Raw genomic sequence first — 24,203 nt, 5'->3', positions numbered from 1 at the left:
CAGTTGACAGAGTAGATTTCTCAAAAACATTGCGGGTGGATTTCCCACATGGCCATCCATTCATCACCATTAGAGCACACTCTTCACCCAGAGGGTGGTTAAGTAACTTTTCTTACAAGTTAAAAAGCAATAAAAAGTAACTGAAGAAGATAAGTTACTTTATTTAATAAGCTACTTATTTAAGTTGATTAACCATAATAAATTAAGAAAAAATAACTTATTAACTTAGGTAAAAAAAGCTACTTATATGGTGGTATCCAAACAGGCCCTAAGGGGGCATTTGGATCTTAAGTTGCTTAGGATAAGCTACTTATTACACAAGTAACCTTAGTTTCCACTTATTAAGAATATAAGTATGTATTGCAAACAGTATACTTATCAGCTTCTCCTCTCTTTCGTCTCTCCGGATGCCTCTCTTCAGCAGCTTATGAAAAGTAGAAAAGCTAAAAAATTTAACTGAGGTAACTATTTTCGTTTAAGTGAAAAAGTTACTTATTACTAATCATAAACCAAACTTACTTATCTGAAATAAGCGACTTATCCACTGCTATAAGTAGAAAATGTAGTTTATTTGGTGGTATCCAAACGGGCCCTAAATGACTAAAAAAAAAGTGCTCTCAGGGGGCACCGTAAAACTGGATCTTCACAAAGCATTTATTTCATGTTCATTTCACTCGCTATGGGTTCAAAAGTTCCCGAGCGTATCTTTATCCACCACATGCTGGCCGTTAATACCATAAAAAGGAGCTTCCAGGTTCACTGCAGAATCAACCAATCTTGGTCCATCACTATCCAGTGCATGCATTTTACAGTCGGTGGATCCAGACCAGCAGCTTGTTGGGCCCTTTTGAGGATGGCCAACTGTATGAAAATCACAATGACTAATGAAATGCAGCCATCTCATAGACTTCTGCCTTCTCAAATTGGACCACTAACCAGGCCACTAACTCTCAATGATGCATTTGAAATCATTCCAACTTGAAGTGATGCAGCAACAAGTCTCAAGCCTAGGTAAAGAAGGCGGCTGACATCAGGTAGGTGGCCCATCATATAAAAATTTCCAAGTAGTCATGATAATTCATTTCTGGAATCTTAAATTGGTGAATTTTTTCATAAAGCCGAATGCACATAGCTATGATAGGACTAACGATGATTTGATGACCATAGATCGAACAGCTAAGATTGCAAGTTTGAAGTAATTTTTGTAGCATGCGCCCATAATAAACATCAGCACATAGACAGTCTTGATCGACCAACCATACAACATGTACAGATGAGCAGCAATGAACCAAAACTAGTTCATTTAGCAACAGACTGGAGTCTGGCTCCAATTCAAAAGATAATGGTAGTAAGATTGATCTGTTCATGTTTATCAAGAAGAAAAAAAAGGAAAGAAAACACAATGCCTTTGTTACTACCATTAGCTACCTTATAATCTTCAAATACAATCAATGAAATTGTTTAACTATATCACAAACAATGCCTGGCATCACTGGATATCTAGAGGAACAGAAGCAAGACTCCTAAAACCCAAGTACTCCATGACACCGAAATCAGAAACTGATTTACATACATAATTTCATAACATGCTCAACTGGAGAGAGAGAGAGAGAGAGAGAGAGAGAGAGAGAGAGAGAGAGAGAGGCACGCAGGACGAATCCATCCAATTACTGCCAAGTATATTTACACTGCTGGCCCACCCACCATTATTGATCACATCACCAGTCCAAGCTGATGTCTCTAGATATGTAAAGCTTGTCAATGTACTCTATAACTGGATTACATGCAGCGATATACCTAGCCATTTCCTTTTGTACTGAGTGGTCTGCACAAATCATGCAAGTCAGTGAGCCCACCAGACGAGAAAAGATTAGCTTTCAAATGTTTAAGAGGGGATGACCAATACATCCATATGTACATGAAATCAAGCTTGTCAACTGTGTCAATAATAAACTGTTTACTAAAGTAGAACTGATTTTTGTTCCCTAGCCAATATGAGAAAGGGTAAAGGCAATTTGGATCAGAAATTGAAGAGGCAATTTATGGCGCGCATGCAAAATCCTGGCTAGTCACCAGTTGGGACCCATGGCCCAAAAACCATGCACATCAGCTGACTAAGCAGGCTAAACGTGTATGAGAGAAATCAATTACTACAAATAAAAAGGGAAAAAAGAAGAAGAAGAAAAGAACAGACCAGCACCATCCTGACCTTTTAACCAGGACATAAACATGGTGGGTCTCACTGGATTACCGGCTTAGGTGTCATGCGGGTACCATGTCGGCACATGTGCCACATTCATCCCATCAGTCACTCCTTGTAAAAGTCATCTTAGCAGTTTTCGTCTACTCTTGACCATAACAAATCACCATATGGAAAACACAATGATGCAAGAAAGTTTTAAGGGTCAATCTGGTTTGGTTCTTAAAACAGTAAAGAATTTGTTAAAAAGAAAAGGATCGCTGAAAAAATTAGGGATTGAAAACCAGTTTTTAATATAATTGTCTCAAGAAAAAAAGGAGTAAGCAGATGGCGATATGCAAACATCATCATCACCATCCACATCATTTGTCCTAGTTAGTAGGGGTTGGCTTTACAAATCTTATTTTGCCAATCAATCCTATTCCTATCTAAGGTCCTATCCTTCGTACGTGAACATGCCTTTGTATCCCTTCTCACCAGCTCCATCCAAATCCTTAGGTCTTCCTCTCAGCCTCTTTTTAAACCGTTTAACCTTAATCAATGTCCGTTTCCTTGAGCCGTCTCTAGTTCTTGTTGCACACGACTAAACCATATCAATCTACTCTCTATCATTTAGTCTCTTGCTGGGACTATTCCTTGGTTACCTAACAATGAAACCGTTCCTAGTTATATCCTTTTGATTCTTCTCTCACATCCATCTCAACATCCACGTCTTTGCAACGCTAAATCCATATTCATGTTGCCTTCTTGCTATGCAATACTACCCCATACAGTTGGTATGGTCAAATAATTGTTTAATAAGATGTTCCATGGCACGTGGTGATGAGAAACATCTTCATCATTTCCCCCCTCCCTTTGGATAATTGAGCCAAGGTAATGAAATGGACTGTTTTGAGGAATTTTAACTGAAGTGTGAAAATCTGTGTTTGAAGTATGTGTCCATAAAGTGAATCTGTTTGTACATCCATCATGTAAGGCCACCCTTGATTGCCCATCCCTCTAAAATCACTTTCATAAAATGCTCCTAACAATCCAATCATTGGACATGAAATGGCCAATTCATTTTTTTTTTTTAAAATTTTTTTTAACGAATAATGGACAATTCATATTGATTACGCTAAAGAAGGTGTGATATTTGACATAGACCATGCCTCATGTGGGGCCCGCTACAATTGCCAAGCCCTCTCAAGTCATTTTTCAGACAACTCTAACCATCTGATAAGTGGTTGGCAAAGTAGAAGGTGTAGCCAACGAATAAGATTCATCAACCGCACAGTCATATCAAACCCTAGCACCAAATCATAGCCAAACACACCTAATTAAAGAATAGAGATTCTTACACTTCAAAAGAAAGGAAAATTAATGCAATAACCTATGAATAAGCAAAGCACTCATGAGTTTGATGGCCTAAATCACACGCCCCACTTGTGGAAAACATGTAATTGCACAAACCCTAGAGAAGGGTTGACAGCCAAGGCTTGAAAAGAGGAAACACGCCCCAAAAGTTGTTGCACATTTTCTTTATTGAGTTTTTGTGGAGGAAAACAAATGGAAACTAATCCGAGTTGTACATCAAGCATAAACTATGGGCTAGATATTATAATCTCGGCCTTATAATTTTGATTTAAAGGAAAAGGAAGAAAATACCCCTGTTTACTTAAGCGAGGCATAAGCAAAACAAAATAAACCAAAATTCATTAAACAAATATGATATAATTCGTAATAAAAGGTACATGCCACAAAAGACCCTTTTGTGGACTCAAAAGTGTACCACAGGTGTCACAATGTGTGGTTCATTGATGGATCTATGGTTTGGCCCACTATGGAAGATATTTGGCCCATTTCCACGCTCTAATCCATCCCAATACTCATCAAGTATATCAGCTTGATCCATCAGCATTTAATCATCCATGTCCTCATTATCCTCCCCGGGTTGGGAAGGACTCGACCTCGAGTATGATTCATTATCTGCTGCACTACATGGTGTGAGAAGCAACGTTGAACACATTAGAAGTGTTCACTCCAAGTGGTAGCATAATGAGGGTTGTTGCCCATGTTCTCATTGTATAGGTTGCTTTCATTTGTTTTGCTTTGATTTTCTTTTTGGTTTGCTTTTTCCCTTTAATAAAAATTTTGATCTTCAAAAAAAAAAAAAAAAAGGTGTCAGCCACCGTCGCACTGATACACTATGGGCCAATACTATAACAACTGATTTGTTTTTTTTGGGGAAAAAAAAACAATATATATATATATATATATATCGGAAATTAAGAAAAAAAAAGTGAATCCCAAATATATATTCTTCTTTTAACATGTATTTGATGGTCTAATGGGCCATTATTTGGTAAGAATGTTGTCTTTCAAGCTGCTTGTTTAAAGTTGAGTACTAAGTATTATACTAACTCTAAATTTCTCATATTTAATATTGTCAGCCCATTTTGGGTACACTTGAACAGCCCAATAACAGCCCAAAATTTATGCATCTGTAGTATTCATCCCACTGATGCATATCCCTAATCATTAGACGTTATTCCTCTCAAGAAATTTGACGAAAGATTTGATGATTCTGAGATAAACAGTAAGCAGGTTACTATTCATCCAAACAATGGCCCACAAATGGCAAAGAATAGCGAAAAACCACTGATTTAATGCATGAATCTATAGATCTATAGTACAAACAGGTTATTCATGCATCATTATAAGAAATATTTGAAAAAAAAGAAGAAGAAAATATTTGGAAAAAAAAAAGTGACATTCAGAAAAAGTTAAACGAAATAATAACAATAATAATAACGCAACTATGCCCGAATTGAATACAAAACAAGCAAGATTTGGTCAATTTGGTCATGTCATGTTGAACTGACACATAGCAAGAATAAACAGAAAAATGGATTTTTTTTTTTTTTTTTCCAAAATTGGAACTGGAGCCTTGATTTGTCAATTCAAGCTCAGATTGTTGGTTTTGAGCTTGCAAATAGCTGTAGATCTAGTAAAAAATGGGTTTTAAAATCCCAAAGCACCAAATGTCAAAAGGAGGAAAAAAGAAGAAAATTGCAAAACAACAAGATGACAAGGCCCTTACATACGAGTCTCGTTTTGGACCGAACAATGTGGGCCCATATCGGCTGCTATGGATGATACAGGCCCATTATGCTCCTTTCTTTTTTTCTCTTTTTATTTATAGGTCTGCCCAGTTACCGCTCCCCCCTACAACCATAATACGATTATGTATCGACCGATATGTCATTATACCAAAAGCTTGTTTGATAGCTTACTCTCATAGCTAGCCTTTGGTCCATTTGGTACAAACAGAATAACAGATCTTTCCAAACATATCCTGCTCACCGACCGAGGTCATTCTCTAGGCCAATAGGCTTGTTATTGGCCATACTCAATCCTCTCCAACTTTGGTTAATTATTTAGTACAAATGTTTGAAAATTCATGAGGGACTCATTGTATTAATCTGATGATTTCTCATTTCTCATCATCAGCCCTGTATCATTGTTTTTTCTCTTTCTTAAAAAAATTTGGTACCTTTCTGTGTGATTTTAACTAAAGCCTTGTCTTCATTAATGTTCCTACTAAAGTTGCATTGCAAACACTCCATGTTGGTTTTGTTAAATTTTAAGCCTCTAGAGCCTTCCTCCAAACCTGCAATTGGGTATTTGTCCCTTCTTGTTGACCAACAACACACTATCCATAAAAGATATAACCCAAGGGACATCACCTTGGACACAATCGGTAAATTCATCTTTAAACAAATGTAAAAACGTAAGGGCTTGATGCCATCCCCTGATGAAGAGCTACTACTACTGGAATCTCATTGATCTGCACACTGTTCTCACTCTTGTAACAACAGCCTCATACATGTCTTCAGTGATGACAATATATCCTCATCACACACCACATAACTTCTTCGGTACTTTGACGTAAGCTCTCACTAGATCTAAAAAAATCAGGTATAGATTCTTCATCTTATCCCTATAATTTTCAATCATTTTTCCAGGTAGTAAAATAGCTCCAATTGTTGATCTCCCATGCATGAAGCCAATCTAATTTTGATATCCTCAATTCTTGTCTCTGTCCCAACCACTAATACGAAATTATATTTGAAATGTGAAAAAGTCATATTTTCAAGAGACGTGCAAGTCACCAAGACACATTTTTCTTTCATTAGGCAATATGAATGTAGCCTACAAATATACTGCCACAATTGAAGGTGTTGTTACCCATTCTTTTACATCGAAACTAGAACATCTTTTTACAAATATACCCCAAATAGTAGTTTTGTCTTTGTATTATGATAGTGTTTGTGCATACTATATGGTTTAGAACTGTGAAATGAAGAACGGATGCAGCTTTGGTACAGAGCGGAATCTCAATTAGGGTTCCAGGGTTTGAAAAATGGATGAGAGGAAGACCAAAAAGAACTTGGATTGAGGTGGTAAGAAGGGTTGCAAATGTTTGTTCACTCATGGAGGATAGGGCCTTAAATAGGAATGACTGGCGAAACAAGATTAATATGGTCGATCCCAGATAACTGTTTGTCTGTGTATCCAAAGTCAAATTACAACATTTCCATTTCATTACAACATTCACATAAGTCCTCACTGAAAAGAATTTATAAGATTGCTGTCATCAAGCAAACTATCTAAATCATATATATATATATATATAACTATAACACACCATACCATCTTTTTTGATAACATGCCACCCATGTACATCAATTCCACAAAAAATGCTAGGCCCCACTATGACAATCTCCCTTCTCAAATATCAGACCAATATGCTCACTAGGTGGGTCACACCTGTATCTTGAGTCAGAGTGTAGCTTGTCCATTGATTTCAACAGTGGCCACCTGACAAGCAGAACGGCCTGTTTTCCATACCAAATTATCTTCATAGTGGGGCCCACCATCTTCATGGTGCTGATGCCCTATGCTAGCGACAAGTTGGCCGGAAAGATGGTACAGTACCATAAGTTGTCGTAACTTTTTTGTATGCGATCAGTTCTCTATTCTGTTTTAAAAGAAGGCAATGCTAGCTCACCAGTTTCATTTAGCCTCAAAAGAAGTTGTTCCCTTGTTGGAAGAGCATACATTCCAGCACCGACTGCTTTCCTGATTGTCCATGTGTGATATGGAGCACAAACTTGTTCATAAGCTGTTGTAGCTGCTGCTTTTAGAGAGCATCGACTGAAAGAAAGACAGACAGTAATGTACAGAACACACCATACTAAACCACGTTGGAATGTAGCTTTACTAGGCCCACGCATGAGTGCAATAAAGATCATATACACACTACACATGTGCCAGCATGGCATGATAGGTCTGATATCCAATCCACACATCAGAACAGCACCACTGTATTGATACCCTAGCGAAGGAATCAGGTTGATCCACTGATCAGGTGGGCCACAGTTAGAAAAACAAATGTACAGCTCTGAAAAATCAAAGTTTTCTAACCCATCCACCTATTTCCAATATTGGGGCCCACATGCTGCATGGACCGGATTTATTTTTTGGTAAAGCATGTGCAAGGTCAGACCAACCTGATGGATGGATTGGATCTCACACCTATTTGCCATGCTGGCATGTTTGTGGCATGCTCATCTAGGTCACATGAGCGAGCACAGCATGAATGTACTTTCCGATCGTTGCTTTATTCCTTTTTTTAAAAGCGTTGATTTTCATATATGAGAGCATTGTATATGTGGTAAACAATCTCCGCTAACTTTTAAGACTAGAAAGCATGTAAAAGAGTGTTTGAGTGTGTGCATTCAGATGTATGGGGCCTGTCGTCCGTTGTTTCCACTGGAGGGTCATCATTTTTCGTCTCATTTATAGATGACTACTCGAGGAAGGAGTGGGTTTATTTCCTAAAAAATAAATCCGATGTATTCGCCACATTCAAGGTATGAAGGGCAATGGTTGAGAAGCAAGCATGACATAAATTGAAGGTTCTAAGGACAAACAATGGAGGTGAATTTACTTCTAAGGAATTTAATTAGTTTTGTAAAGATGATGCGATTATAAGGCACAATACAATGAGGCACACACCTGAACATAATGGTGTAGTGGAACATATGAATTGGACTCTCTTGGAGAGAGCCCGAAGCATGTTGAGTAATGCTGGATTGGGCAAGGAGCTCTGGACTGAAGTCGTGAATACGGCCTGTTATCTGATAATTAGGTCCCCGTCTAAGCTGATGGAATGTAAAATTCCCAAAGAAGTGTGGAACGGTCTTGATGTTGATTACTCAAGATTGCGTGTATTTGGTTGCGACGCTTACTCTCATGTACCATCAGTTGAGAGAGATAAGCTAGAACAAAGAGTGAAGAAACTTACTTTTGCGGGCTATGGTGAGTGCGTGAAAGGGTACAGACTGTACAACCAGGTCACTTGGAAAATCACTTTGAGTCGTCACGTCAGATTCGATAAGGACTCCTTGTTCCACAAGGACAAAGGCAAGGAACCAGAAAAATCAGCAATGATTGATGTTGAAATTGAAATAGGTGAAACAAAGTTTGAAGCTGAGCTGCAGACAGAGGTACAAGAGCAGGTAGAACAGCCATCTCTCATAAGAAATTCACTGAGAGATTGCAGATTGACAGTCAGATACAGGGATGGCTTAAATGTTGCATTCGCCCTCATTATAGATTAGGAGAATCGGTCCTCCTTCCGGGAAGCATTAGATGGTTCTGATGCTGAGAATTGGATAGCGACCATGCATGACGAGATGGACTCTGCATAAGAATGAGACATTGGAGCTGGTGGGGCTTCCAATAAGGCGAAAAGTGATCGATTGCAAGTGGATCTTCAAGAATAAGCAGGATAGATACAAAACAAGAGTGGTCGTAGGGTGTCGGCTTCAGTAAGATCTACACGCAGGTGGTCAAGCAAGTTGGCGTTGGTTGCTGAATACAACTTAGAATTGGAACAAATGGATATAAAGACTGCTTTTCTACATGGGGAGTTGGAGGAGCAGATTTACATGAAACAATCAGAAGGGTTCGAAGTAAAAGGGGCTGAGAATAAAGTTTGCAGGTTATACGCCCTGAAACAGTCCCCTAGGCAATGGTACAAAAGATTTGATACTTTCATGATGAGTTAGAGGTTTACCAGGAGTGATAACTGTGGCTATTTCAAGACACTGCATGATAGACAGTTCATTATACTAGTATTGTACATATATGACATGATTATCGCCAGCCATAGCACGTCTAACATCGATACGTTGAAAGCTTAGTTGTCAGGGACATTTGAAGTGAAAGATATGTGCGCTGCAAAGAAGAATCTGGGTAGAGATATTCATAGAGACAGACAGAGGAGCGGACTATGGTTATCACAGACAGAATACATTGAGAAGGTATTGGTTAAGTTCGGTATAGACAAGGCGAAACCGGTTAGCACACTCCATGCTACTCACCTTAAGCTTTCTTCTGAACAATGTCTTACTACAAATGAAGAAAAGCAAGTGATGTCTTGTGTACCATATTCGAGCGTCATTGACAGTTTGCTATATGTCATGGTCTCTACGAGACTAGATATTTCAAATGCAGTGGGTGTTGTTAGCCGATACAGGGCTAAACCCGGCAAGCAACACTAGGAGGCAGTAAAATGGTTACTTTAGTACATTCGAGGTACATTGGACTACGTCTTCACGTTTGAAAAGTTAGAGGACAAGTTGATATGCTATGTTGATTCACACTATGCAGGCAGTCTGGATAATTGAAGGTTGACTTCTGGTTACTCATTTTGTGTTAGTGGGTGGAGTGATCAGTTGGATGTCAAATCTCCAGTCTGTGGTGGCACTTTCTACAACTGAATCCGAGTATATGGCGGTGGCATAAACGTTCAAAGGTGTTTAGTTGAGGGGAATGATAAATCAGTTGGCGCTTCAGCAGGAGGATATGCTAGTTAACAGTGACAGCGAAAGCGCAATTAAGTTGGTGAAGAATTCTGTTTATCACTCATGTACTAAACATATTGATGTGCGTCATCATTTTCTCCGATGGGTGCTTGAGGAAGGAGGTATGACTCTAGAGAATATCAACACAAGTGTGAATCCGGCTGACATGCTTACGATAGAGAAGTTCAAGTTATGTGCAGCTTCTCTGGGCTTGGCGAAGGCTCGACGACGGAGTGTGCTGTTGAGGGTCAAATATTGCATATTAGACCCAGTCGTTGCCTAGATTTATGAACATGGTACCATTTAATAGCCCATTTTAATCATGTTTCAGTTGCAAGGCGGAATTGCGAGCTGGGACTGGATCGGGATGCTAAAAGCATGGAATTAACGTTCTGAAGACACCAGAGCAAGGGACACACTCCAGAGAACCAAGACTGAAGAATTTACATGCCAGGGATCCGAGAAAATCAAGTCATTCACGTTAAAGAGGCCCAAAATTGATGAAGAATGCAAGGTCACATAGTTTCCACTATCTGATTGGCTCAAAACTGCATGCATGGCCTAAGGGCCATAAATTAACCGTACATGTAAAATTGCAGCTCCTGGATCTCTGTGAAAGTGGCCCAACTGACAGATCAGCCACCAAAACAGTGACATGGGGCCCACCTGCTATCAGAATACGCTTCAAATTTGGTCCCCACGGTTAAAATGAGATGGAAAAACGGATGGATGGAGCAGATGTCTCACAAGAAGATCACGGTGGGCCCCACGTACAACGTGCGTGTACATGACATGTACACACGTGAGCCGCAACAGACCCACAGTCCTAGTTAAAGCCAACTGACCCGACTCCTCGCGCAAGAACGGACAGCGTCCTTCGCTGTCCGTCCGTTTTTGCAGTTGTGAGGCCCATTCATCATCAAGATCAATGATCTGGACCGACCATTCGTCTCGTGAGGTGGCCATAACTCATGCCTAGGTGTCGGAATTCCAGATAACAACAGATATCCGTTTTCACCCTTTCAAACGAAGGTTGGATGGCAAAATGGAAAAGAAAGTGGGCCACGTCAGAAGCACTCAAAGACCAACCATATTAAAACGGTTTTTCGAGACGAATCTACTAGACGGTGTGGATTTTCGAAACAAAAGCGAAGTGGGCCCCACCGAACACGTCAGCGGAGGTTGGAGCCACGATCGCGAATCCGAAAATCCGGATCTTCCGTAGAGTTGTGTGACCCCGAACGTGATCGGATCAGAGATCAGGACCGTCCATTATGACCCTGAGGTAGGGAGGACTCTACCCATGATGAGCTTCTGGACCCATCCAAACGTACACGCGTATATGAAGCCTCAAACGCAGTCGGATGGCTGAAGCCCAGATTTAGTGGGACGCATCATCAGAAATCAAAAATACTCCATGTCTGACTGGAATGAAGCGAAAGAGCTGATGGACGGTATGGATTTATTCTCTGATGCCGATCAGGTGCTCCACCAAGCATCAGCGCAAGAGCCCTGTTTGTAGCCTGCGCGCGCCCGAGAAAAAAACGGCTGCTGTTGGCTGATTGTGTGATTCTGATAAGCTTCGGACCAGTAATCCAGACTGTTCATCTGAAAGCTACATAAAAACTGTCCATAGGGACGATTTCTTTTTACAAAAACTGGGCCCAATGTAGATCAGATGCATTGTTTTTTTCCCTGCTGCGTAAACCTTCCGCATGGAGTGCGGAACCTCACGATCGACCTTCTCCAGCTTCCGCAGCCTAATTCTTTTAGGACTCCACAGCAGTTCCGGGAAGAGCTTTTTTTCTTTAAAAAGGAGCTTGACTGAAACGTGAAGGGGGGAAAGAGAAACAGAGAAGACAGGGAAAAAAGGATTGAAGGAAGGTGGCTCGGCTAGATGTGGAGCAGTCAGAGACAGAGTAGTGAAGAGTTTGTTTTCTTTTATTTTTATTTATTTTAAAGAATCAGCCTAATTATGTCTATCTTAGGCTAAACCTCTTAGCTAGGGCTAAGAGGTGAAGCCTGTAGCGAGATGGGAGATTATACTTTGTGCCTTTAATTCATAAATTGAATTTGATTTAGTTGATTATTAAAGGAATATTTTTCTTAGTCTTTAATGGTCTGTTGTGACTGAAATTACAATGGGTTTGCAATGGCTTTGAGTATTTCTTTCCCCTTTTTATGTTTATGAAGTCAGGAAGCCCTGTTGTTCATCATTGTCCCATGGGCATGGTAGGATGACAGTATCCTTCCTGATCTTCATACATTGTTGGTTGGTTGGTAATTAGTTTAATTCTGTTGTTTACTTTGTCTCCTGGGCATGGTTTGGTGATGGAATCCATTCTAATTCATATACCTTTCATCTCTTGAAAACTATATCAAAGGAAGTCTAGTTGATTTCCATGATTTTTGAAGTAGGCATAAGATCTCCCTGATCTCTACAAGTGGATCCTCTGAAACCCTAGTTTCCTTCCTCTGAATTCCTTAAGTTTTAGATAATTATTCCTTAAATTCTATTGGATTTAGATTACATCTTTTTTCTAGTTCCATATCTAGTTAGTTTCAGATCACGTACAAGTTTCAGTCCCTGTGGATTCGACCTCGGTCTTACCGAGTTTATTACTACATCACAACCCTATACTTGGGGAGTGAACATGTGCACGAGAAGCGACGATGAAGTTATGATGGAAGGCGATTAGAAATGGTGGTGGCAAGGAGCAATGGGGTGTGAAGATTGAAGACATGGTGGAGATTGTTGTCTGATGTCTTAAATCTATCTGTAACGGGGTTTGTCGATGCCATTGACAGACCGCTCAATGCCATCGAGTAGATGTCGATGATGTTGACAGACACTCGATCCCATCGAGAAAATTCAGAAAAATCATAGTTGGTCACTGAATAGTTTTGGAAGTTGCTACTCGATGGCATCTAAGGATCTTTGATGTCATCGACTGGTCCTCAATGGGTGTTGATGCCATCGAAGGCGTGCGCAGTTTTGCGTAAGTGTTCCTAAGGGTTTAAGAACATTGTTAGGGTTTCAAAGAGGTTTTTGGGGCCGTTCAGATCGGTAAGTCCATCCATCTCTTGTAATATTGTTTTCATAGTGGATTGTTTGTCGCTTTGTGCTTTGGTTTTTTCCTGTGAAGGATTTTCCAGGTAAAATTCGTGTTCTTTGCGTGTTTGGTTTACGTTTGATTTCGTCTTGTTTGATTGAGTTCAAGTTTGCTTCCACGAGACCCCCAAAGTAATTTGTATGAGTTTTGCAGTTAATCTAAGCCTATTAGGTTAATAAAATCATTAGACAGGCCAAAAAAAAAAACATTATTACCAAAGAATGGACTGTTGCACCAACATAAACATGTTCAAAACCATAAAAGAATACATATTTGGAATCCTATCAATATTTTGAATTTTTCCCATATATATTTTTTTAATGTTTTTCTTAATAAAAACTTCAACCGCTACGGGACCATAACGGTAACAGTTTCAAAGGTGGCTGTTATAGCCACCATTACCGTTACAAAATACCTTGTTTATTATATCTGAGAAAGAGAGGGCAAGAGTGAGAAACCAAGACATTTTTATCTTTTATACAAACAGTTTTACTTTCATAAAAATTATCATCATGTTAACCTTCTCCCACCAGTCTAGGGTCGGCTTCTAAATGTAGATTTGCAAAAGTTTACCACTGGCTGCCCATCAGAAATCAACTTGCCTCTTTTACCTGGGTTCTATAACTACCCATTGCAAACACTCATAATTTTACTTTCCTAAGAGTAATTCTGTAGAAGGTATAATTGTTTTATGTTTTAAATTCAAAATAGAATATTTATTTGTCTTTAATACAATTAATCCCATTAAGAAGTGTCTAGTAGGAGGGTTCTCTGCTCTTGTTTAATCAGTTACATTCGTCTTTGAGAAGAATCCTAGCGTGTTGCATAGGCATGTTGGTGTCAGATTCTTCAGATATGTGATGCTTCTCTTGCTTAGAAGAAATTATGTAACATATGGATAAAAGTGAAGCAAGCAAGATGAGTTTTAGAAACCTAAGGGCATGGCACATATGTATTTTTCTACGGAAAAGAAAAAATAATAATCAATAAAAAAAACGTGGGCCTTTTGATATCAAGAATAAAGGCAATGGTAGAAACTACGACATGCAAAACAAAACTTGAAGTTTCAAATTTTGGCTAACCTAGATACCTCATAAAAGAGGCAGCACAAAATGAGATTTCAAGTAGCCAAAATACTTAAATAGCATATTGTATTGGTGTCCTAACACAGTCCTCAGCAGAAACAACTTACGGAACGGCTGATATCAGTAAGAGCAGTTATACACTTGCAGATTCCAATGAGTAACTTAGCCTAATTTTAATAACTAGTACTTTCGAAAAAAGTAAGTTTGGCAACTATATTACAATATTTGAAGAAACAACATGATGATATGGTTTGAAACATACTCTGATGAAAGAAATTGTTCACATAATGCTCTGATGAGGTCAAGACCCTGCCTAACTCTACGCAAGTTGCGCGAAAGGCTTCCTGGTTGCCTCACAGTATTCCGATTTACATCATAGTCAAGTATATCATTTAGAGTGCTGTATGTCTTTGACGCCTCTGAGAGGTCACGTACCTGAATCATTTTGCCACAGTATTAGATTCCATTTCAATTCACGATATTTCATTTTGAAACTACAATCAGCAGTTTCTAGGTGTTTTTTTCTTTTTGTTTTCTTTTCTTCCTCTTTTTTTTTTTGGAAAGAGTGCATCAGTTTATAAGTTGCCAGTGAAAAAACTGAGATACAACATTTCTCAAATCATATAAGGATCATATTCATATCTAGAAGAAAAGTTCAATGAGATTCAACGAGCTTCTTGTAATGGGTTTTGTAAATTCCAGGACTGCAGATACAGCTGCACGAATTATCCCAAACAGCACCAATGAAATAATATGTGGGCTATAAATCACGAAATCCTGAAGAAAGGTATGGTAAACAATAAAGGCAATGCGGTAGAATTGATGACAGAGCAAATACACTTGATTCACTAATTTGTCTCACATCAATATACATTCTAAATGTGACTTCTGTTGAACATGGCACAGCTGACAGGTTACGGCAACCTTTCTTTTAAATCAAGTTCGTCATTTGCGTATGCAATTTACCCAAGCAAATGGGTTTCGGTATCCCAACTAACCAATAAAGAAATAAAATCAAGACATAGTAAACCTTCTCAAGTTGTCTCTTAATCGAATCATCTCAAGTATTTTGGGAAGGTCAATGAAAACTGCCTGCACTATACACCCATATCGAACAACCATTCCATGTCAAAATATGCCCGAGCACTTGGGCCCATAATATCACCAGTTTCGATAACTGAACCAAAGGCCCCACCTGCCCCAACTTAAACCCAAGAAAACTGCATGTATTTTTTTTATATTTAAAAGTAACGAGAGAATATGTTAAAAACGAAGAGAGGAAAACAAACAAAGGGCAGCTGCTGAGATAGCAGAAGCAGAAATTACAGGCCTAGGAAGAGAAAATTAAAGTCCCTAAGATGAGATACATTGGCTGCCCATTCCATGATAAGACTTTTAGCCCTTGAACCCACTAACGTGAGGGGGGGGTGAGAGTTGTTAAAAACTCTGTCATTCCTTTCTTTCCACATCGCCCACCAGATAGCCATAATCGCCATTTTCCACACCGTAGATTTGATCTTGCCCAACCTGAAGCCGTGCCAGTAAGCCAACATGGAGGAAGTCAACTACATGTATTTTCAGGTCAAGTAATGTTCGATACCTATTTTCCAATTACCAAATACCAGATTCTGATAGTTTTCCAGCATCAAAGTCCAAAAATGGTAGGTTCTGGTAGTTTCCAAAACAACTAAGTTTTAGTAATTAAAAAAAAAAAAAAGAAAAAAAGAAAAAAAAAGAACCAAGAAGAAGAAAGAAATAAATAAATAAAGGAAAAAAGAAAAAAAACTTTGATTTAAAATAAAAAATAAAAAAAATAATGAAACTCTTTTCCTACTTTCAGTCTTCAATTCCACACATCAGGCATCTCTGGATGCACAACTAAATTGAACGGTGATAATTTAGATTAATTAGAAAGAAATGAATGAATTTATTGATGTTTCCTGACAATCAAAAGAAGTGACACTCAAATTGCAGTAAAACTCTATTGAACAAATCGAAAGTAATGTTTGAAACCTATTGCCCTGGCCTGGAAACAAATGCCAAGGACGATGGGATTCTTTTCTTATTTTTAGTCAATAAAGTCTTCAACTCCACATAAGGCATGTTTTAATGCACAACTGAATTGAATTGTGATCATTTAGATTAACTAGAGAATGTTACGTTTGTGGTATTAGAGAAGAAATGAGACGAAAATGAGAAAGGAATAACGAGAAGTGAATGAGAGGGCTTGAGCCCTAAGATGCTCTCTCACTTAGGACTTGTTTGGATACAACTGCATAAGTTGCTTTTTCTACTTATAGCAGTAGATAAGCTACTTGTGTTAGATAAGTAGGTTTTGTAAATGATTAATTGTAAGTCAAACAAGAGTGACAAACCAATCTCTCTCCCCACATAATGGATAGTTCCATGTCAAAGGTGGGCCCGCATGATGGACGGCCACATATGAGGTGAGGCCCACACGATGGATTGTCAACATTGAATGTCTATCCCTAGTGATAAATGGCCTACATCCAAGGCAAGCCTGCATGATGGACGACCCACATTTAAGGTGGGGCCTACAAGATGGATAGTCCACATCAAAGGTGGGCTTCATAAGATAGGCAACCATGGTGTGTCGTAAAGGCCGTTACGTAAAGGTAACGGTGGCAACCATTACACGTTACAGGGTTGTAAAGGTCGTGATAGCTGTTACAGATAAAATGACCGGTAAACGCCGTTACATACCCTGTAACGGCTCGTTACGCCCCCCGTAAAGGCTGTAATGGCCCCATAACGGCCCGTTATGGGGCAAATATAGGCTTTTCGGGTTTTTTTATTTCAATAGAAGAGAGAGAGAGAGAGAGAGAGAGAGAGAGAGAGAGAGAGAGAGAGAGACCGTAATAGCTGTAACGGCCCGTATCATAAAGGTAACAATGGTGGCTGTTACGGCCACTATTACCGTTATAGAATACCTTGTAGACAGCAGACATTGAAGGTGGGTGATGGGGACATCCCGCGCATGCCGTCCACACGTGCACGCACACCATCCCTCCACGCTTGTACGCTAGAAGAAGGAGGGCCCCATCGTCGATTTGGATCGATAACGACGTCCAGGGAGGGCCTCCTAGCTAGAAGACGAAGTTTGATTCAAAAGAGTGGGCCCGTTAGTCAAGAAAAGCCCATCATGGGATCTCATGATCGTGGCCCACCAGTCGGATTGATTTCGCATTTTAGGTTTTGCTTATTGTTATTATTTAGAACATCATGAACGCTTTGGATTTCTTTGTTTGGTTTTTATTTTAGTTTACTTCATCGCCAAGTAATAGGTTGCGCACATGGTGCGAGTTTAGGGGTATAGGATTTTCCCTATAAATAGGCACCCCTTGTAGTTCTTTTGATTCATTTAAGTTTAATAAAAATTTCTACTTTATTTTTTTCTGCTCTCTGTGAGTTGTGGAAGAATTCAAAAGTAGGTACGAAGCCCTCCCTTTTCGAAGGGCAAACTATCGTGGTGCAAAGCCATATCGATCCTGATTCATCCTATCTTCTATCATTTTTTTTTCCCATCTTCTACCACCATCCGTGCTTCGAATTCGTCCTTTGTTGCATCAGTTTCTTCATTACAGCAGATTTCCTGATTTCGGCCCTGTAAGAGGTCAGAAACTTCGACGGAGTACCACGCACAAGCTGCCGCTCGGATCAACTTGAAACTTCGGAGTTTTGGAACCTACCCCCAGCCGACCAGTGCTAAGGAGGGCTTTCTTGAAACCGACGCCCCCTAGCACGTGCGGCTAGGCACCTGCGCATGTGCGAGCGCCCCAGGCCCGCTGTCACACGTGGGAATCGTCTTTGGTTCAGGTTTTATTCCTATTTGCCTCCTCATACATGTTTTCTTCATAAACCCCAAACCTAGATTGCGTTTTTCCTAATTTGTTTGCCGCTTTCATCACCCTAGTGTTCCTTGAATTGAAATTGGGGAATCCCTTGGATTAAGGACTGATTTTTATGCATGTGTAGTTGATTTCTATTTCCCTTTGACATCGTTTGGTTTATAATTTTTATTAGTCCAGTCCTAGCCTGTGTCGGCCTGGACTCGTATAGATTCCCCTTTTAATTGAATGATTTGGACTGTCATGTGGGATGTGGAATTTGTGTAACTATTTCTGAATTGGAATGATCTAAGCCTGAATTCTTGCATCTCATACTTAAATTTTATGTCCTGCATCAGTGGGCCCCACATCAAAGGTGTGCCCCTAATGATGAATGACCGACATCCAAGGCGGGCCCCACATGATGGATGACCCACATCAAAGTGGGGCCCATGCAATGGATGGTCCAAATCAAAGGTGGGCTCCGCATGATGGGTGGTGGATATTGAAGGTAGGCCTTACATTATGGACAATAACATTAATGGTGGGCCCCACATGAGTGTTCTGTAATAGTAACGGTGGCCATAACGGCCACCACCGTTACCTTTACGATACAGGGCATAACGGTCGTTATGGCCCCGAAACGGCCATTACGGTCTCTCTTTTTTATTTTTTTATTTATTGAAAAAACTCCCAAAAAACCTGTATCTGCCTCGTAATGTTGATTAAAAAGTATGAAAAACTTATATATATATATCCCATAATAGACCATTACGGGGCTATTATGGCCTTTATAGGGAATGTAATGTGCTGTTAACGGCAATTATGGGTCATTTTTTTCCATAACGGTTATTATGGCCGTTACGACCCCGTAACGTGTAACGGTTGCCACCGTTACCTTTACGTAACGGCCTCTACGGCACACCATGTGGATGACCCATATCAAGGTGGGCCCCACATGAGAACAGTTCACATCGAAGGTTGGCCCCTAATGATGAATAACCCACATCCAAGCAGGCCCCGCATAATGGATGACCCACTTCGAAGTTGGGCCCTACATGATAGATGGTCCACATTAAAGGTGGGCCCCGCATAATAGACGACCCACTTCGAAGCCGGGCCCTACATGATGGATGGTCCACATTAAAGGTGGGCCCCGCATGATAGATAGTCCACATCTAAGGTGGGCCCCATATGATGGATAGCCCACATTGAAGGTGGGTCTTGCAAGGTGGATTGTCCACATTAAAGGTAGGCCCCACATGATGGATGGTTCAGATTGAAGATAGGGGCAAGGTGGGTGCAACACAATGAGCAGTCCACATCAAAGGTTGGCTTCACATGATGGATGGTGATATTAAGGGTGGACGAAGTACTTCTGTGATGTTGAAAACCAAACATACATTTATACTTTTTGGCTAATAAATATGTTGTTTACCAAACACACTTATTTTCTAAAAAAGTAGAAACTAGTGTTTTTGTTAGCGCTCGTAGTGTAGCTAAAATGCTACATAGCGTAAGCTATGGGGGCATGTAGTGTATGCTACATGTAGCGTATAGCATAGGTAGCATATGCTACCTGAAATCTTATTTTTTGTTGAAGTGTTTCTTCTATGTTAGTTCAACACCAATTTTAAAATGGTGGTAACTCATTTCCATCACACACGACACTACATTAGATCAATCCGGACCATCTAAATTGTGGTTCACATCGTGAATTTCTAATGTTTCAACAAACAAAAAAAAGAGGTCACACTTAAAGATGTCTGAAGGCAAAGAGATAGAGAGATTTTGCATGGAAATATGTGGTTGATGATCCAGATTCGCAATCAAGAACTCATAGGAACTATGTATTTTGTAAATTTTATCATAATTTTCTATTATTTTAATTCAAAAATATTAAATATCATGTAGCTTACAGATGCCCTATAGAAGGCCAAATGCTACACCATATGCTACATGCTACACGTTATTTAAAACACTGGATAAGCTACTTGAGGTATAAGTAGCTTATGTAAAGTATTACGATCCAAACGGGTCCCTAGTCTCTTATTTACAACAATGGTGCGATAAGAACAAGTACATGGAGATGAGAATGGAGGGATAAGAATAGTTACATTGAGATGAATAGTGACTACCAATACAAATATGCTTATGATGCTCTATAATACCAAAGATTGTACACAGTGTGACATTTCTAACACTCCCCCTCAAGCTGAAGCACATGTATCACACATGAATATTTTGAATAAGATCTTCCTGATTTGGTGGTGATTGGTAGTCTTTGTGAAAATGTCACCCAATTGACTGTCAAAGTGAATGAATGGCATAGTGAGAAAATTCATCACTTTCACTCGAACAAAGTGACAATCTACTTCAATGTATTTGCTTCTTTCGTGAAAGATCGAACTATTTGCAATATGAATGACATCTTAATTGTCAAGGTGAAGAGGAATCGGAGGATCACATAATTCTTGCCTCATACAGAAAACAGAAATACTTTGATACTTTGGCTGAGGGTATTGGATGATATGCAAGCAGTTAGAAATTACTCATAAATAATTCAAACTAAACCTTCCAAATTATGGGCACTGTTATGGGGAAAACCGAACCGAACTGTTATATAAAACGTGCAACCAATCATAGAAGGGGTATCTTGTAGCTATACCAACTAAGAATTACTTGAATGAACTCCCTAAACTATCAATGTATTAGCTAGGAGATGAGCCGACCTCGGAGGATCAACGCCGAGCTAGAACCCAAGGGCAGAGCTCAACAACATGACTTAGCTACTGAACTGATCTGATTGACCTCGACCTGAGAAGCAGGATACATGGAGAGAATCCCACCTCATGCCAAGAAAGGAGAGATTCTGCGAGATCATAGCTGAAGATCAGGCCGATTGAGGTGGGCTCAGCGATACTTTCAGAAGTGGATCCCCATTCGAAAATGAACCCTCTAGCATATCTAGTGTATCCTACCAAGATACGAGAATCAAGCATATTTTAGCACGATACGCAATCTCAATAGCCGTCTAAGCACCTTATAAATACACTCACTGCCATTGAAGGAGGTAAGTGAAAAAAATAAGAACCCTAACTCAAGTTTCGTTTTTATTATAAGTCCATTCGCTTGACTTAGGCATCAAAGGGTCTTCGGCCATAACCAGCGCCCCCGTTGTCCTTTACGTACTCCTGGTGTAGGTATCCACACGCCTACAGGTGTGACCCCTGCCCATCCAAATTCGAGCAACAACAATTTGGCACTGTATATGGGAACAACAACAAAGCCATTAAGGTTCCCCTAAACATCAACACGGCCCGCCATTCCTTCCCCTGTCCTACCTCAATGGCTAAGAAGAAAGGAAGGGTACTGGCCGCATTTGATCCTAAGAATCCCCAGGCTTCGTAGTCGACTACCTGGTCTCAGCCGCCATCACTAGTAAACGCGCAAAGATCTCGAAATAGGAAAAGCTAGCTCGTCTCCCTCGAAAACCAGGTAGGAGCTTTGACTGGCAATATCGACTGCATCATGAGGTTGTTGGAAAGGCAACACGTACTCCCTGCCAATCAACACACGGAGTTAGAAGCAGCAACTGAGCAAACTCGCCTAGCTTATGCGCGGCCCGAACTGCACGCTGTGAAAGCTCAACCAGCGAGAAGTGTGCCCGTCCTAGCACAAACCTTGAGAACCACCGAGCTCGTTAAGTCGGACTTGCGGCATATACTGGAGAAAAGGAGGCGAACTTGAGGAAAAGCTCCGGAGGTCACAGCAAAGAATGAGGTCCATTGGGGGGTGGAATTGAAGGAAATCAGAGATCAGCTCGGGGATATTCAAAAAGCCTGCTGAGCAAAGGCCCTGGCTTCCGTCGACGCCCTACTCGAGCAGACAGAACCACCATTTACGACCATCTAAGTTCCGGGTGCCCTAGATAACTCCTTATTCAGGTTTGGGAGATCCAACAAAACATCTAGAATCTTTCAGGGCCTGGATGGAGCTCCATGGTGCTTCCGGACCTGTGATGTGCAAAGCGTTCTCCCTAACGCTTACTGGAGCTGCTCGAAAGTGGTACAAGCACTTAAAGCCAAAATCCATCAGCTCGTTCGCTCAGCTCAACAGAGCATTTGCCACCCAATTCATTGGGGGAAAGGACATAAGGAAACCCTCGACTCACCTCATCATAATAACACAGATAAAATTCTTGAAAGATTACATTGTAAGGTTCAATGTTGAGGTTGTCCAGGTGGACGACTATTTTGACCAAGTCGCCCTCACAACCATGATGGCTGATCTCAAACAGGGAAAGTTCCTTTTTTCGATTGGAAAGAACCCCGACGACTCTTGCCGACCTTCTCAACCGAGCTAAAAAAAATTCTAAGACAGAGGAGTTATTCGGTGCACGCAGGCCACTCAATGCGAAAGCAGCTTGGTAAGAGAAGGGAAAAGAAAAGAAGCGAAGGAGGCACCCGGCACGATCTATAAGAGAAGGAAGGATGACGACCAGAATAGTGCCCCCATCCAACTGGCCTCCAAAAAGCTGGTTCAGCGGATATACCCCGTTGAATACCACAGTAGAACAAGTACTCATGGACGTTAGAGACAAAAAAATCCTGAGGTCGCCGAACAAGATGAGAGTTGACCCGAAAAAGAGGGACAAGAAGAAATATTGTCACTTTCACCTAAATCATGGTCATTAACAAAAAACTACCCTTATTTGGTTATCAAAATATTAGATTTCTGGACATTTATTGACAGTTTTGGAAACCAAAAATAATCAATGGTCTTATTTAAAGGAAACAAAAAAAAAAAAAAACAAGTGTCTAGTAATTAGAGGTTCCGATTGTCTAACGACAGTGGGTTCCACAATTTAGCCAGTTTAATTTGAGTTAATACATGCCAAGTGTATCAAGCGTTATACGCAGCCGGAGTATCAATTAAATCGCCTACAGAAATGAGAGGTTAGAAGGGGCAAGAGTTGAGAGTTTTTTTTTTTCTAGTTACTGACCTTGGCCACATACTCCATCTCGGCGAATTTGAAAGCGAAGCCAAGGGATCCAAAGAGGACGGAGACGAGGGAGCAGGCATGAGTGAATTGGGAGAGGCTGAGGTCACAATCGGCTTTTGAAGAGTTGGAGGCGATGGTGGCGGCGAGGTCTTCGAAAGCATTGGCAACCGAGGACAGGGGCGTCCCAGCGTCCTCCAACGACCCTTCTTCTTCACCCATGGATTTGAAAATTGGAAGAGAATCCCATGGGGTTCGATGGAGTTATGACGTTTGCCCTTCTTTCTTTTTCTGGTTTTCGCAGAGGTGTTGGTGACGAGAGCCAGAGAGAATGAAGGAGGGCCGGCCATTGCATGGGCTGGCGGATTTGGAAATTCCCTCGCCGCTGCTTCCGCAGCAAGTTGTGTTGTCCCCAAGAAAGGCGGGCCACCAGGAGTGCCCGTATCCCATCGTTTTGAGCCCTTGGTTTGAGGCGGGGGCGAATTTAGGTGTTACCAGGCTAACACATTAGTTGGTGTTGCACTGCCCGTGGGACCCACTTTGATGTATGTGTTGTATATCCACACCGTCCAGCTCATTTTAGGGCATTATCCCAAATATGAAGCAGATCCCCATCTCAAGTGCACAGCATCATAGGAAACGGTGACCATTGACCGCCCATTATTAAAAACTTCCTAGGCTATTTTAATGTTTATTTGCCATCCAACCTGTTGGTAAGTTCTTTCAAACGGCGATGAAGGCAAAACACAAATATTTTCTTGATCCAATACTTAAACACATATCAGCTTGATCAAATACTTTTATGACCTCCAATCACTTTTAACGGTGGGCATTCACTCCCTACCGTGTGGTCCACTTGAGATTTGGATTTGCTTCATTGTTAGGACCATGCCCTAAAATGAGGGTGCAGCTCTGGTGGATCTCCAAATCCATCATAGGTGGGACCCCTGATTGTGGGGCTCACAATAATGTATATGCCTTTTTTTTTTTGTTAGCTTGTTAGTACAGTCACTGTCTGTTCCACTTCTTTGTTAGCCTT

The 24,203-nt window shown here is 40.5% G+C and overlaps 1 protein-coding gene across 4 annotated transcripts; it reads right to left on the bottom strand.

Annotated features, from left to right (window-relative positions):
• Positions 1-627: 627 nt before the first annotated feature.
• Positions 628-23,653, bottom strand: LOC131251318 (ACD11 homolog protein). 4 transcript variants are annotated; one of them, XM_058251969.1, is made up of 4 exons: positions 23,168-23,653; positions 14,577-14,749; positions 7,254-7,324; positions 628-1,007 (listed from the first exon to the last, which is right to left on the bottom strand). In XM_058251969.1, exons 1-4 carry the CDS (start codon positions 23,384-23,386, stop codon positions 919-921), a joined length of 552 nt encoding a protein of 183 aa, XP_058107952.1. In that variant the 5' UTR covers positions 23,387-23,653; the 3' UTR covers positions 628-918. The 4 variants fall into 4 exon arrangements, with proteins under 4 accessions (XP_058107952.1, XP_058107950.1, XP_058107951.1 ...); XM_058251967.1 differs by having other exon boundaries at positions 638-1,007; positions 7,254-7,399; positions 23,168-23,650; XM_058251968.1 differs by lacking the exon at positions 628-1,007 and adding an exon at positions 1,390-1,825 and having other exon boundaries at positions 23,168-23,652.
• Between the last annotated feature and the right edge of the window lie 550 nt (positions 23,654-24,203).

Source organism: Magnolia sinica, chromosome 7 (genome assembly GCF_029962835.1).
Source record: "Magnolia sinica isolate HGM2019 chromosome 7, MsV1, whole genome shotgun sequence".
Lineage (NCBI taxonomy): Eukaryota > Viridiplantae > Streptophyta > Magnoliopsida > Magnoliales > Magnoliaceae > Magnolia > Magnolia sinica.
This window is presented reverse-complemented; position numbering and strand designations above follow the sequence as displayed.